At 46.3% G+C, this 15,980-nt stretch overlaps 1 protein-coding gene across 1 annotated transcript in view; it reads left to right on the top strand.

The window, feature by feature from the left end:
* OC90 (otoconin 90) overlaps positions 1-15,980 on the top strand; it is a 180,448-nt gene that overhangs the window by 124,881 nt on the left and 39,587 nt on the right. Inside the window, exon 7 of the mRNA XM_073590433.1 lies at positions 15,656-15,694. Coding sequence (XP_073446534.1) covers positions 15,656-15,694 — 39 coding nt within the window. The remainder of the gene's footprint in view (positions 1-15,655; positions 15,695-15,980) is intronic.

The following is a 15,980-nucleotide window of genomic DNA, read 5'->3' as shown; positions in this document are numbered from 1 at the left end:
TTAAGTGAGGGGGAGAGGGGGAATGCCAGGTGTCTGGTACGAACCCCAATCTTTCCGGTTTGGGTTTGCTCATCACTAGTGAGGAGCAGGGATACAGCAAGGGAGGAAATAAAAGAGTGAAGTAAAAAAAAAGTAGTAAGGTAGAGGATAAAGAAGAAAGAAGTAGGAAAAGAGGGGAGGAGCAATGAGAGACCAAGGGATGAAGATAATGAAGGAAGGGAAAGAAAGAGGGAGAGCTAGAAGCAAGTGATAAAAGCAGGAAGATAGATAAAAAGAGAGAGTAAAAAAGAGATTAAGACATGAAGAAAGAAAAGGAGAAAATAATAGAAAAAAAGACGTTAGAGAGAGTTGAGGAAGAGAGACATTAGAAGACAGGAGAAGCAACAGTGAGGACGAAGAGAGGACAAAGATAAAAAGAGGAAGAGAGGAGAATATAGAGAGTAGAGGAGAAATAGAAGACGAGGAGGAGAGCAGAGGAAAAAGAGGAGGAGGAAGAAAAAGGAGGAGGTGAGAGGAGGAAGAGAACGGAATAGGAAGAGAGCAGAGGAAATAGGAGGAAGAGAGGAAGAGGGAGAGTGGAGGAGGAAGAAAGGAGGAGGGGTAGAGATGAGGAGGAAAAAAGTGAAGGGGAAAGAGAGGATGAGAGTAGGAAAAAGGAAGAGAGAGAAGCAGCAAGACAATGAGAAGAGGATGAAAGACAAGACAGAAGAGATTAAAAGGAGAAAGAAAGCTAGAGAAGCGAGAAAGAGAGCAAAAAAAGGAGGGGGAAATTGGCAAAAGAAAGGAAATCACAAAGAAGGAGAGAATACTCAGCATTACAATGTTTACAGCAAGAACGGACCGAATTCCCAATCATAGTATCTGATCACTGATATTAAATGCTCCACAAATTATATCTTGGAAGAATGTCTCAAGTGGGGTTACCACAGGGCTCTGTCCTGGGCCCTGTATTGTTCAACATCTTTATCAACGATTTAGATGAAGGAATTGAGGGTAAACTGATTAAATTTGTTGATGACACAAAGCTAGGAGGGATAGCTAATACTAGAGAAGAGAGAGAGAGGATTCAAAAAGATTTAAATAAACTGGAGAAGTGGGCAGCAACTAACAGAATGGTTTTTAACAGGGAGAAATGCAAAGTACTACATCTGGGCAATAAAAATGAAAAAAGCATATATAGAATGGGAGGAATAGGGCTAAGCAACAGCACATGTGAAAAAGACTTGGGTATTCTAATAGATCACAGACTGAATATGAGTCAACAGTGTGATGCAGCAGCAAAAAAGGCAAATGCAATTCTAGGATGTATTAACAGAAGCATACAGTCTAGATCACGTGAAGTCATAATTTCCCTCTACTCCTCTTTGGTCAGACCTCATCTGGAATATTGTGTCCAGTTTTGGGCGCCACATTTTAAAAAAGACATCAACAAACTGGAGCAAGTTCAGAAAAGAGCAACCAGAATGGTGACCGGTCTGCATACCCTGTCTTATGAGGAAAGGTTGCAGAATTTGGGAATGTTTAGTTTGCAAAAGAGAAGACTGAGAGGAGACTTAATAACTGTCTACAAATATCTAAAGGGCTGTCACATTGTAGAAGGATCATCTTTATTCTCATTTGCACAAGGAAAGACTAGAAGCAATGGGATGAAACTGAATGGGAAGAGACATAGATTAGATATTAGAAAAAACTTTTTGACAGTTAGAGTGATCAATGAGTGGAACAGGCTGCCACGAGAAGTGGTGAGTTCTCCTTCAATGGAAGTCTTCAAACAGAGGCTGGACAGACATCTGTCTGGGATGATTTAGCGAATCCTGCTTTGAGCAGGGGGTTGGACCAGATGGCCCAGGAGTTCCCTTCCAACTCTACGATTCTATGATTCTATGATATCAAAGCAACAAAAAAAAATAAAATAACACAGATGCTACATTGTCATATTCCATATTAACCGCAGCGTGTCACACCCCATAGTTGGAACAGTTTAGCATCTAAATATAAGGAGGGTAAAGTTGCAGGCACTTTTGTATTAGGCAGAGAGTTAAAGTCGTCTGAAGGTCAATAACATTTTTTAATACACTTTCTTCTCGCCCGAAGCTTTTTCTTAAATGTTATACAGTGCTAAACCCCAAAGCACAGTCTGACATTCAACATCAAACACATAAAAAGAGTCTTTTTGTCAACTGTAAAGTGTCAGAAAAAAAATAACTTCATCTTAGAGCAGGAAGAAAAAAATAGCATCTGTAAAAAAAGAATAACACTTTGAAAGTGACAGAGGAAAGTAAAAGATTGCGTTTCCTTAAGTTGCATTGTTTTTAAAAAAGAAAATTCTGAATATTCTCATTCTAAGGCCTCATGTAAACGGCTATATTACAGCTCTACAAGTTGATATGGAATCAGACAAAAAATATGTGTTTCAATGGATCCCACATTCTGGAGGCATTGTACCCTAGATACAGTAGGATACAGGGGATGAAACTGCTCCGGTGGTACTAGAACCTGAAACTGCTTCAGTGACACGTGAACCTCCGCCTCCGCTCCGGCTGTACCTCAATCCCGAAACCACTCCGGAAGTAGCATCTGTCTCGTTTGAACCAGAAACTGCACTAGCGGTATCTGAACTCGAAACTGCTCTGACGGTAGTATTGTTAAGGGGAGAATATATGGCATATGAATATATACAAGAATCAAAAGTTATACCACTATTATACTATATGGACGCTTTGCTCAAATATTAGAATCATATAGCTTTAAGATACTTCTGATTTTCTAAGACTTATTTCTGCATTGTATAACCCACTGTGGTGTAATAACATAGTAACATAGTAACATAGTTATTAAGGTTGAAGGGAGACTTTAAGTCCATCTAGTTCAACCCATCCTATCCTAACTTGCCCTAACATGTTGATCCAGAGGAAGGCAAAAAAAAACCCATGTGGCAAACAGTAAGCTTCACATTGGGGAAAAAAATTCCTTCCTGACTCCACATACGGCAATCAGACTAGCTCCCTGGATCAACACAACACTAAGGAAACTAGTGTATATACCCTGTAATATTATACTTTTCAAGAAAGGCATCCAGTCCCTTCTTAAATTTTAGTAGGGAATCACTCATTACATCATCATATGGCAGAGAGTTCCATAGTCTCACTGCTCGTACAGTAATGACCACTGTGTCCACTAGGGGGCGCTGTGTGGATGTCCCAAGAGTGTGAGTGGTGGAAGAGCCATTATGGTTCTCAAGGTGGGTGACCTTGAGATAGAGACATATGTATGTTTATGAACGCTATTGTAAAGTATATCTGTCTGTGTGAAGGACCTGTGGTGAGGTCATAGTCATGTGACCCGGTGGGCGTGGCTATGGACCATATAATGTGGCCAGGTTAGGTCACATGAGGTGAATGCTGGGACCTGATTGGTCCAGTTTGGAAGGTCCCGTGAGGAGAAGGATCTCCTCACTAACAGCCTGTGGAGCGGCTGTGTGTGTAATGGCGGCCAGTGTCTGAGAGTCCCTGAGGAGTGAGTGGATGTCTGCAGCCTGGAGAAACAGCCATATGGGATCCCTGACGTGGGTGAGATAACCCTGGGGCTAAATAGCCTGTATAATGGACGCTATGCTGTCATGTGAAGCTATATAGTGGACACTGCGCTGTTGTATATTGCTGCTGTGGTTTATGATGATGAATAAACCTCACGGACTGTTATGGCTTATGAAAACCCGAGCTGGATCTAATTGTGTGGCTGCCAAGCGAGTGTCCCCCAACCTTGAATGACAGCGCTACCTCACAATTGGTGGAGAATGCGGGCAATGGTGTAGCCTTGTTGCTGGGAGCAGTGAATAAGGACTGCAAAATTCGGTGGCAAAGAGCAACGCTGAGCCAGGAGGGCTGACGGTTGTGGAAGCCGTGTGATGTGCTGTTGACCGGCCACATGTGGGCATAGCCTGTGACGGCCTGCAAGTGGGGAAGCCACTGTCCGGCTGTGGTTTTGGTAACCGTGGGGCGGCCTAATGAGTAAGGCACTGTCCGGATCGGTGAGCCCAGTGCAGCTGCTTCCCCAGGAGAAAGAGACTGGTAATTGCTAGTGTGCCTCTGCAGGGAAGAGGTACCCGAGGACCTGTGTGGGCAACACAGGAGAAACGGACTAGTGTTCATGTGGTACTGACCTGGGTCAATGAGTAAAACGGTGACCCGTGTGGCCGACACAGGTATCGGACAGCTGTTTGTGTGGTACTGACCTGGGTCAGTGAGGAAGACAGTGTACCTGGAGGGTTCAGTGAGGAAAGGTCCTGGAGGGTCAGCTCTGGGAGCAGAGTCGGATCCCAGGAGCATGTGGTGTGACCTTGGACCTGGTGAGGCGCGAGTGTTGGGCAGTCTCAGGTGGAGACAGATGTCCTGAAGAGCACCCGCCGAGCCCCTGGACCTGGTGAGGCCGGTGTGTGGGGAGACCCTGGGAGGAGGGTCGCTCCCTGAATCGCACCCGGTGCGCCCTGTGTGTTGGACGGTCTCAGGTGGAGACAGGAGCGTCCTGAATAGCACACAGTCGGGACACGTGAGTTTTTGAGTTTTTTGTGGTGTTTTTTTCTTCTTTTTTCTCGACTCAGCCTGCGATGGCTCAGTGGGAGTCAAGAAGGTGACAAGCGGCTTGATGTGGCTCAGTGTGGCCACGAAGGTGACAAGCAGCTTCCGGTGGATCGGCGGGTCCACGAAGACGGAGCAGCAGGAGCTGCAGTGACTCCAGCCGCTGTGTGTGTGAACAGCAGCCGGTGGTGCCGGTGATCGGTGACAGCAGGAGCTGTGGTGGTGCCAGCAAGGACTTGTGTGGTATCGTAAGAGACAAACTGTGTGGTGTGAACTGTGGTCTGAGAAGACCGGTACAACAGACATGGGGAGATCCCGAAAGGGGGTGGTAGCCCAAAAGGGGGCGGTGACCCAAATCGGGGTGGTAGCCCAAAAGGGGGCGGTGACCCAAATCGGGGTGGTAGCCCAAAAGGGGTGGAGTCCCAAATTGGGGTGGTAACCAAAAAAGAAGTGGAGTCCCAAAAGGGGGTGGAGTCCCAAATTGGGGTGGTAACCCAAAAAGGGGTGGAGTCTCAGAGGGAGGTGGTAACCCAAATTGGGGTGGTGGTCCAGAAAGGGGCCAAGTTTGAAGAAATGGCAGCACTGGTTGGCTCGGTGGGTATGTCTGGGAAACGGCAGTGTTCGTGTATGTCATTTCCAGAGTGTGGGATATTCTTTCCGAGTGATGACTGGCCGCAGGTGTGTACTGTGATGCTGCACCGGGAAGGAATCTCAGAACAGTTGGATTCAAAGAGTCAGATAACTCTGGTAGGAACTCCTCTCACTTTCTGTCTGACCGAGAAAATGGTCCAGGTTCGCTGTGCACATGGGGTCACAGTGAACTATGCGGTAGACAGAATAATGTTTGAGGCGCTCGAAGGCAGTGAGTGCCAAGGGGGCAGTATACCATCAGACTTAGTGTATGCCTTGGAGTGGGGTCGAGACTTTGTCAGGTTTGATGATATATGCCACAAGGGTGGAGACGTTCCTACTGTTGGACTCACCAATACCAAGACGCTGACGTGTTGTGAGTTCATTTTCCCCTTCGTCACTGAGGTCTGGTGAACTCCCTATTCTGGTAAAGGAAGGTAATGAGCCTGATTATCAGGCACCTGAGCCTATTGAGGATGACTGGCTGAGTGGAGTCACGGACTGGATATAAGGCTGCCGACGCCCTTCTGCCCTGTGGGTGATTTCTCTGTGGAGTTCTAGGACACCAGTCTGATTCCTGCTCCTCTAAAGCTAAGTTTTCTGTTTTGCCTGTTAGCATTTTTGTTTTGTTTTTTGTTTTCCTTGCTCTTCTGTATTCTGCCATTCCCTGCTGGGGTGAGCTGAATCTCCTTTTGCCTGTAGCTCTGTCTTCAGAATATTCCTGAGTACTGACATAGCTTTTTTGAAGCCTAGCGTCTTCAGGGCCTTTTTCACTGTCAGTCTGTTGGCTCTTATTTTCATAGGGTTTTTCACGGATTGCAGACAGCAGCCTTCCTGTCCTTTTCTATCTAGTTAGCTTGGGCCCCGTCTTTGCTCAGTCTATCTTTCTGTCTGTGTTAGTATTTTCATCTTGCTTCACCGTCATTATATGTTGGGGGCTGCCTATTGCTTTGGGGTCTGCTCTGGGGCAGTTTATATTTCCCCTTTCTTTCTTTAGGCCTATTTAATTCTCCGGCTGTGATCGAGGGGTCTAGGGCATCGTAGGAACCCCCCACGGCTACGGCTAGTTGTGTTGATAGGTTCAGGGGTCTGCAATCCAATAGCTGCCAACTCCTCTGGTTTTCTGGACTTAGCTAGCATTTCTGTTTTTGCCTCCTACGGTGACTCAATCATAACAGAATCACCCGCCATACCGCAGATCCTAGGGTACTCAATAGCAGGAAAGAATTGTGTTTAATAAAAAAAAAAAAAAAAGGGTGTGTGTATATTCTTTCCTCTATATCTCTGAGGCCGTAGGGGGAATTTTTTTTTCTCTCTCAATGGAGATAAAGCAATTGTCTGATCATGTGGAGCAGCTCGCTGCGGAAGTGCGGGGAATTTCCGCCTACCTTGCTCGTTCGCATGCTGTTGAACCAAAGATCCCTACACCTGATGTATTTTTTGGGGATCGATCTAAATTTTTGAGTTTCAAAAATAATTGTAAATTATTTTGTGCCTTGAAGCCTAACTCGTCAGGGAGCTCCGCGCAGCAGGTTAAAATTGTCATCTCTTTGCTGCGTGGCGATCCCCAGGATTGGGCGTTTTCTTTGAAACCAGATGATCCTATTCTGACTAATGTGAACGCATTCTTTCAAGCTTTGGGGTTGTTGTATGACGAACCTAATGCTATTGATCAGGCTGAAAAGACCCTGTTGGCATTGAACCAGGGTCGAGATTCTGCAGAGTTGTATTGTCAAAAGTTCCGAAAGTGGGCGTTCCTTACTACCTGGAATGATAATGCCTTGGCTGCTCTCTTTCGGAAGGGTTTGTCAGAAGCCGTAAAAGATACTATGGTGGGATTTCCTGTTCCTTCTGGTCTGGACGATTCTATGTCATTAGCCATTCAGGTTGATCGGCGTTTACGTGAACGCAGGATTGCACGAGAGGTGTTGCCACCGGGTGAACAGACGTCTGAACCTATGCAATATGATAGAGTTTTGTCTAAGGCGCAACGTCAGGAGTTCAGAAGGTGTAATAAGCTGTGTTTTTTCTGTGGAGATGCCTCGCATATTATTTCTGTTTGTCCTAAACGAGAGAAACGCTTTGCACACACGTTTTCTGTTGGTGGTGTTCAGCCTAAGTTTCTTCTGGCAATTACTCTGATCTGCTCCCTGTCCACATTTTCCGCCAAGGCTTTTGTGGATTCGGGAGCAGCGCTAAACCTAATGGACTTGGATTTTGCTAAACGTTGTGGATTTCCGATGACACCTCTGCAGACGCCTATCCCTTTGAGGGGGATTGATGCAACTCCTTTGGCTAAAAATAAACCTCAGTTTTGGACCCAGGTGGTCATGCGGGTCACCCCAGACCATCAAGAAAATTGCAGATTTTTGGTGTTGCATGGTCTGCATGATGCCGTTGTTCTGGGGTTTCCCTGGTTGCAAATTCATAATCCAGTTTTGGATTGGAAATCTGTGTCTGTGGTGAGTTGGGGTTGTCGGTGTGCCTTTAGTAAGGCTCCGGTTTTTTCCACCTCTCCTCAGTCGCATGATGTTCCTGACTATTTGGCAGACTTTTATGATGTATTTAGTGAGAATGAGTCTGCGTCCTTGCCTCCTCATAGGAGTTATGACTGTGCAATTGAACTAAGCCCGGGGTGTAAATTTCCCAAGGGTCGGCTCTTCAATTTATCTGTACCCGAGCACAAGGCTATGCGGTCCTATATTAAGGAGGCGTTGGAGAAGGGTCATATTAGACCATCCTCTTCACCCTTAGGTGCCGGGTTTTTTTTGTGGCCAAAAAGGATGGTTCTTTAAGGCCTTGTATTGATTATCGTGCCCTCAATAAAATTACTATTAAATATCAGTATCCGTTACCCCTGATTTCGGATCTATTCTCTAGAGTTAGAGGTGCTTGCTGGTTTACCAAGCTTGACCTCAGGGGGCGTATAATCTTATCGGCATTAAGCAGGGGGATGAATGGAAGACGGCGTTTAATACTCCGGAGGGACATTTTGAGTACCTGGTGATGCCTTTTGGGCTCACTAATGCCCCTTCTGTCTTCCAGTGCTTCATGAACGATATTTTCCGAGACTTTGTCGATAAATTTTTGATTATCTATCTGGATGATATTTTGATCTTCTCCAAGGATTGGGATTCTCATGTGGAACATATTCGGACTGTGTTCCGGATCTTGAGGGAGAATTCCCAGTATGTCAAAGGATCGAAATGCCTTTTTGGAGTACAGAGGATTTCATTTTTGGGATTTATTTTGTCTCCATCAACTATTGAAATGGACCCGGCCAAGGTACAGGCCATTTATGATTGGGTTCAGCCCACTTCTTTGAAGGCCCTTCAGAAGTTTTTGGGTTTTGCTAATTTTTATCGGAAATTTATAGCAAAATTTTCTAGTATTGCCAAGCCATTGACTGATCTGACTAAGAAGGGTGCTGATGTGTTGAATTGGTCTCCTGAGGCTGTTGCTTCCTTTCAGGAGCTGAAGCGAAGATTTACCTCCGCCCCGGTTTTGCGGCAACCTAATGTCTCACTCCCGTTCCAGGTAGAGGTGGATGCTTCTGAGATTGGTGCAGGAGCTGTTTTGTCCCAAAAGGATCCTGTAACATCTAAAATGAATCCCTGTGCTTTCTTTTCCCGAAAGTTCTCTCCATCTGAACGTAACTATGATGTGGGGAATCGGGAACTGTTGGCCATGAAATGGGCATTTGAGGAGTGGAGACATTGGTTGGAGGGAGCTAAACATCAAGTTGTGGTCCTCACTGACCACAAGAATTTGATTTACCTAGAGTCGGCTAAACGCTTGAACCCTAGACAGGCTAGGTGGGCCTTGTTTTTTACACGTTTTGATTTTGTGGTCTCTTTTCTTCCTGGAACTAAGAATGTCAAGGCAGACGCCCTCTCTAGGAGTTTCTTTGCTGATTCTCCTGTGGTGACCAAGCCTGCTACCATCTTAGGCAAAGGGGTAGTTCTTTCTGCCATCTCGCCCGATTTGAGACTTGCTCTGCAAGAGTTCCAGGAGGACAAACCTGAGCGTTGTCCCAGTGGAAAGTTGTATGTTCCTGACCAGTGGAAGAAGAGAGTGATGTCTGAAGTTCATTGCTCTGCATTGGCTGGTCATCCAGGTATTTTTGGTACTAGAGGTCTGGTGAGTCGCTCTTTTTGGTGGCCCACCTTGTCTCATGATGTCAGGAATTTTGTGCAGTCCTGTGGGACTTGCTCCCGGTCTAAATCTTGTTCTCGCTCTAGTGGGTTGTTGATGCCTTTGCCGGTCCCCAGGAGGCCATGGACCCATATTTCAATGGATTTCATCTCTGATATGCCGGTCTCTCAAAGAATGACTGTTATTTGGGTGATTTGTGATAGGTTCTCTAAGATGGTTCATCTTGTACCATCTTCCTCTGAGTTGGTGCCCCTGTTTGCCATCTTCCTCTGAGTTGGTGCCCCTGTTTTTGCAACAGGTGGTTCGCTTACACGGGATTCCTGAGAACATTGTATCTGACAGAGGAGTCCAGTTTGTGTCTAGATTTTGGAGGACTTTCTGTTCCAAGCTGGGAATTCAGTTGTCCTTCTCCTCTGCTTTTCACCCTCAGACCAATGGGCAGACAGAGAGAACAAACCAGACCTTGGAGTCGTATTTGAGATGTTTTATTTCTGCTGATCAGGATGATTGGGTTTCATTTTTGCCCTTGGCCGAATTTGCTTTAAATAATAGAGCTAGTTCTGCCACTTTGATGTCACCTTTTTTTTGTAACTTTGGGTTTCATCCTCGATTTTCTTCAGGGCAGGTGGAGCCTTCTGCCTGCCCAGGTGTTGACACTGTGGTGGAGAGAATGCACCAGATCTGGGACCAAGTGGTGGATAAGTTATCTCTCTCCCAGGAAAAGGCCCAGCGGTTTTCCAATCGACATAGGACCATTGGTCCCCAGTTTAAGATTGGTGATATGGTGTGGTTATCATCAAAAAATATTGCTATGAAGGTGGCTTCTCCTAAGTTTAAGCCTAGATTTATTGTACCTTACAAGATTTTGGAGATTATTAATCCGGTCTCTTTTCGTTTGGCTCTTCCTGTCACATTTAAAATCCATAATGTGTTCCATAAGTCCTTGTTGAAGAGGTTTGTTGTTCCTGGGGTGGCACCTCCAGACCCTGTATTGGTTGAAGGTAACATGGAATATGAGGTAGAGAAAATACTGGGTTCCCGTCTGGCTAGACGAAGACTCCAGTATTTGGTTAAGTGGAAGGGTTATGGTCAGGAGGATAATTCCTGGGTCTCTGCCTCTGATATTCATGCCAAAAGATTGGTGCGTGCATTTCATCGGGCTCACCCTGATCGCCCTGGTGGCGTGGTTGAGGGTTCGGTGACCCCTCCTCAAGGGGGAGGTACTGTTGTGAGTTCATTTTCCCCTTCGTCACTGAGGTCTGGTGAACTCCCTATTCTGGTAAAGGAAGGTAATGAGCCTGATTATCAGGCACCTGAGCCTATTGAGGATGACTGGTTGAGTGGAGTCACGGACTGGATATAAGGCTGCCGACGCCCTTCTGCCCTGCGGGTGATTTCTCTGTGGAGTTCTAGGACACCAGTCTGATTTCTGCTCCTCTAAAGCTAAGTTTTCTGTTTTGCCTGTTAGCATTTTTGTTTTGTTTTTTGTTTTCCTTGCTTTTCTGTAGTATGCCATTCCCTGCTGGGGTGAGCTGAATCTCCTTTTGCCTGTAGCTCTGTCTTCAGAATATTCCTGAGTACTGACATAGCTTTTTTGAAGCCTAGCGTCTTCAGGGCCTTTTTCACTGTCAGTCTGTTGGCTCTTATTTTCATAGGGTTTTTCACGGATTGCAGACAGCAGCCTTCCTGTCCTTTTCTATCTAGTTAGCTTGGGCCCCGTCTTTGCTCAGTCTATCTTTCTGTCTGTGTTAGTATTTTCATCTTGCTTCACCATCATTATATGTTGGGGGCTGCCTATTGCTTTGCGGTCTGCTCTGGGGCAGTTTAGATTTCCCCTTTCTTTCTTTAGGCCTATTTAATTCTCCGGCTGTGATCTAGGGGTCTAGGGCATCGTAGGAACCCCCCACGGCTACTGCTAGTTGTGTTGATAGGTTCAGGGGTCTGCAATCCGATAGCTGCCAACTTCTCTGGTTTTCTGGACTTAGCTAGCATTTCTGTTTTTGCCTCCTACGGTGACTCAATCATAACACTGACGCCTCCTAACGTGGACAGGCCAGACATAGGGGCGACCAGAGAAAGAATTGCGTTAGATGAATTTACTGACCTGACGTCACCTGAAGGGTACCACAGTGTGAATGAGAATGGTGTGGTAAACAAAAAGAGCGGAGCTGACACACGGATTGAGAGTGTCTTGGGGGTTCACCGTACGATGGGGTGTGACTGTGACGTGTTGTTGCCAGTAGCCACCACTAGGACAGAATCTAGTGCTGTGCTGACTGAAACTCGTGACAAAGCTGACGCTGACCTGGTGGGTAAGACGGCTGAAGTAGTCGCACGGCTAATGGGTAGCTGGAAGGAGTACTCGGCAGGTCGGGATGACTTAATCTCTGGGGGTGACTGTGGCTCTGAGAAAGAAAGGGAGCACAGATTAGAAGGGCTAGAGAAAGAAGTTTCTGAGCTCAAAGGCCACATGGTAACGTGGCAAGGACTGAATAAGGTCCTCAGAGAGTAGGTGGATGAGTGTGTCAAACGAGAACTAGTCCTGAGACAAACGGCTGAGCACAGGATCGAGGAGCTCAAGAAAGAGATCTTGGAGCTCAGAGGTCACCTGTCCACCTGGCAAAGTGTGAACAAGAACCTCAAGGAAGAGATGGAGGAACGCAGAGGAGTAGTAAAAAGTCTTCTGCGAGAGAAGTTGGACGAAGACTTACCGCGGGTGAGCGTGAGTGATAATAAGACAGAACTGCCAGTAGCCATCGTGGCAAAGGGTCATGAAGTGATCCCATCGTGTGAAGTTGGTGAGTTAAGAACTAAAGAAGACAGTCACCCGGTCCGGGCAACTGTAGTGAGGGAAGTGTCAGTGGTAAAGCCAGATCCTTGGGTCCAGTAAGAGAGCAAGACCATGACCTTCCAGTCTGTGATTGATGTACCAGAGGACATGCAAGAAGCCTGTGCTGAGGAAGGTGTGCATGAGGCTTTCAAAGAGGCGGTCAAGGCCTGTGAGGTGCACTGGGCACCTGAGTCTCAGCAGTTGGTGATAGTATCAGCCAGAGAAGATACATCAAACCGAGTAGCTGTCCTGAAAGAGATGCATTTGCAGTGTCTACGTGTCAAACAATTGGTTAGGCAAAGTAATGTGAGGGCTGCTCGACGCCTAGAGATAGCAAGAGAGGCTATGGATCGGCGGGGTTTGCGGAAAGATGTGGTTCCGGTACCCAAAGCTCTGATTGGGAGAATCATTGGAAGATCCGGGAAGGTGATGCAAGACCTCGAGAATATCTCCGGTGTGGTAAGGGTGAGGATCCCTCCTGATAATGAAGACCCGGTATCCAGTGAAGTGGGTAGAATTCCCATCATCGTGGTTAGCTCCATAGAGAGCCTGAGAGACTTTCAGATGCTCGTGTAGTATCGAGTGGGGTACCTGCAAGAAATTGAGCAGTTGAGGCTGGACCGTCAGCAAATTAATAAAGAAGTACGGAATAACAGGTGGCGGCCGCCTCCAACCCAAGATGTAAGGACCCGAAGGGTTCCTCCAAGTAGTGACATGGCAGGTGGCCGAAGAATGTCAGCAAGTGGTAGTTCGACTGGCAGGATGACAGTGAGAGACCGTAGTTCCTGTGAGATGCTGAATGAGTCAGACTCAGGCCAGACAGTAGGGCCGATTAGGACTGATGACCGTACCAACCGGGAGAGCCGGTCAGTGGGAGAACGGTCAGGTGACGAAGCGCACTCCAGGAGGGTGGTGACTAAACAGTGTCTGATGACGCAGACAGACTGCAAATGGAGGGTCAAAGAAAATGACCGATATTCTGACCGCTTGGGGCGGGGGAGGCCTAATGCAGAGATGAGGCCGTATGACAGATGGAGACGGTTCTCTCGACATGTGGGGCAAGGTGTAATGTGTGCCCGGTCTCGAGATCCTGGTGTAAGACTGTGTGTTCAACCCCACAAGTTTGAACAGAGGGGCAGGGTATGTGGTGTAATGACCACTGTGTTCACTAGGGGGCGCTGTGTGGATGTCCCAAGAGTGTGAGTGGTTGAAGAGCCATTATGGATCTCAAGGTGGGTGACCTTGAGATAGAGACATATGTATGTTTATGAACGCTATTGTAAAGTATATCTGTCTGTGTGAAGGACCTGTGGTGAGGTCATAGTCATGTGACCCGGTGGGCGTGGCTATGGACCATATAATGTGGCCAGGTTAGGTCACATGAGGTGAATGCTGGGACCTGATTGGTCCAGTTTGGAAGGTCCCGTGAGGAGAAGGATCTCCTCACTAACCGCCTGTGGAGCGGCTGTGTGTGTAATGGCGGCCAGTGTCTGAGAGTCCCTGAGGAGTGAGTGGATGTCTGCAGCCTGGAGAAACAGCCATATGGGATCCCTGACGTGGGTGAGATAACCCTGGGGCTAAATAGCCTGTATAATGGACGCTATGCTGTCATGTGAAGCTATATAGTGGACACTGCGCTGTTGTATATTGCTGCTGTGGTTTATGATGATGAATAAACCTCACGGACTGTTATGGCTTATGAAAACCCGAGCTGGATCCAATTGTGTAGCTGCCAAGCGAGTGTCCCCCAACCTTGAATGACAGCGCTACCTCACACCACCTAGCTTCATCGAAACTGGGTGGATTAGGGTGGACCAGGCTAGATAACGATAATTATGTGCATAATGATTATATAGTAGATATAGGACATATGAGATCAATACTAATTTGCTATTTGGGGTAAACAGTAATTTGGAAAAGAACCCATGTTTGAACCAACAGCTCTGGCGGTACGTGAACCAGAAACCGCACTGGGGGTATTTGAACCCAAAACTGCTCCTACGGTAGTATCTATTCCGTTTGAACCAGTGGCTACATTTGTATCATCTGTATCTGGTCCTGCCTTGGACTCCTAATCAGTCCTTTGCTGCTCTACTGATCTTTGGGATCAGCTGCCGCAGTACCCGGATCTGTCATGGAGTAGCACCTGGCATCCAACTGGGCTCAAGTCTAACCCCACCATCGGGAGCACTAGTAAAAACTCAGGTGGTTGCTTATTCACGCCCCTCCAGGCTCTACCCGGTCCTTGGTGCATTGGGTCCATGATATAAAAGCACGACACTTGCACTTCATGGTTGGAGCTTCACTGTATGGAAGCTAGACATGTGACGCCGGAGTCCTGCATAAAATCAATTGAGCAAGTTTTACATGATTCAGTTTCCACATAAGAATGGGAATATCATGCGATCAGAGAAAAAAGCATGGTCTTTGGTGCTCGACTAGCTGGGTCAATGTTTGAAAACCAGCCAACCTTCTGTGGTGTTGGAAGTCTTCTGACAGTGTCATCATCAAGAAACAATATCCATGGAAAGCTGATCCTGTGGATGGAAACAACTCAAAAAGGGTTTGAGGAGGATTTTAAGAGTGGTTCCAATGTATAGGCGGTGCCCAGTCATGCCGAATACAACGCCGGTGTTTCAACGCACAACTTGTCATTCCTTAGCATTGGTAGGCAGCGACCAGTTCCAGTTCTATTACTATCTCAGTGAAACAAAGACAAGTCTCCAGTAGCCTAAAAAGCCAAAAATATATCTCAATGACCAGAGGAAAAATATTGCCTGGTCTGATGAATCCAGATTTCTGTTGTACCATGCTGATGGGAAGATCAGAAGTTGACACAAGCACCAATAAACCTTCCAACAGTTCGTGCTGGTAGAATAGGCATCATGGTATGGGGTATTATTTTTTGGCACACCCTGGCACCTCTCATACCTGTGGATGGATGTTTGGACTGTAGGGTTTACCTAGGCCAAGTTCTTTCCATAGCGGGTGTCTACATTATGGCAGAAAGACAATGCATTGTGCCACAAGGTTCGCTGTATAGTTATAGATTGCCTCCAAAAAATTACATTGAGTTTTCTTTGCTTACATGATCTTCACAGTCCTCAGATCTTAATTCTATGGGGTGAAGTAGAAAGGTCTGCTCAGAGAATATCAGCACCTCCATCTAATTTTTAGAAACTGCAGGGAGCTATCCAGTCCACATGTGTCAATATTCCTTTAGAACTAGACCTGGGGGAATCTATACCATGAGTCCATGACCTATTTCTGTGGTTCTGGAGAAGGTCCAACTTGTTACTAGATTGATTTCTCCAATAGTGTGACTACTCAGTATGCATATTTTTTTTAATGCAAAATTGCAAAATAAAGAAAATCCAACCTTCCACCCATGGATGAATGTGGAATTTGCAGTGAATTTTTGATGACACTTACTTGATAGTTGAATCTTTCTGTCATCTTACAGCTGGATCAGATACACTGGAAGGAACTCCGAAAGCGGAAGGTAAGTGGAGAACCGGCGTTTGTAATAAGAGAGGCTCCTTCTTCTATCCCATAGAGGGGGGATCAGACTGGGTGCCGCACCGCTATGACGGCCACATGTGACCACAAGAACTATTACTTGTATAATAGCATTATTTATCTATTGTTTAGCTCTGCTACTAGATCAGCATTGTTTATGGAGCTGTTGCTCGGTTACTGTATATTAGTACTATTTCAGCACCATCTGTCGGTGTTATTTGAGCACCGTAAGGTATTAATTTTTTTGTGTTACCGGTAATCAAATTTAA

This window comes from Dendrobates tinctorius, unplaced genomic scaffold (genome assembly GCF_039654945.1).
Source record: "Dendrobates tinctorius isolate UK_male_01 unplaced genomic scaffold, ASM3965494v1 ptg000116l, whole genome shotgun sequence".
NCBI lineage: Eukaryota > Metazoa > Chordata > Amphibia > Anura > Dendrobatidae > Dendrobates > Dendrobates tinctorius.
The sequence above is the reverse complement of the archived record's forward strand: the minus strand, read 5'-3'. Positions and strand labels throughout refer to the sequence as shown.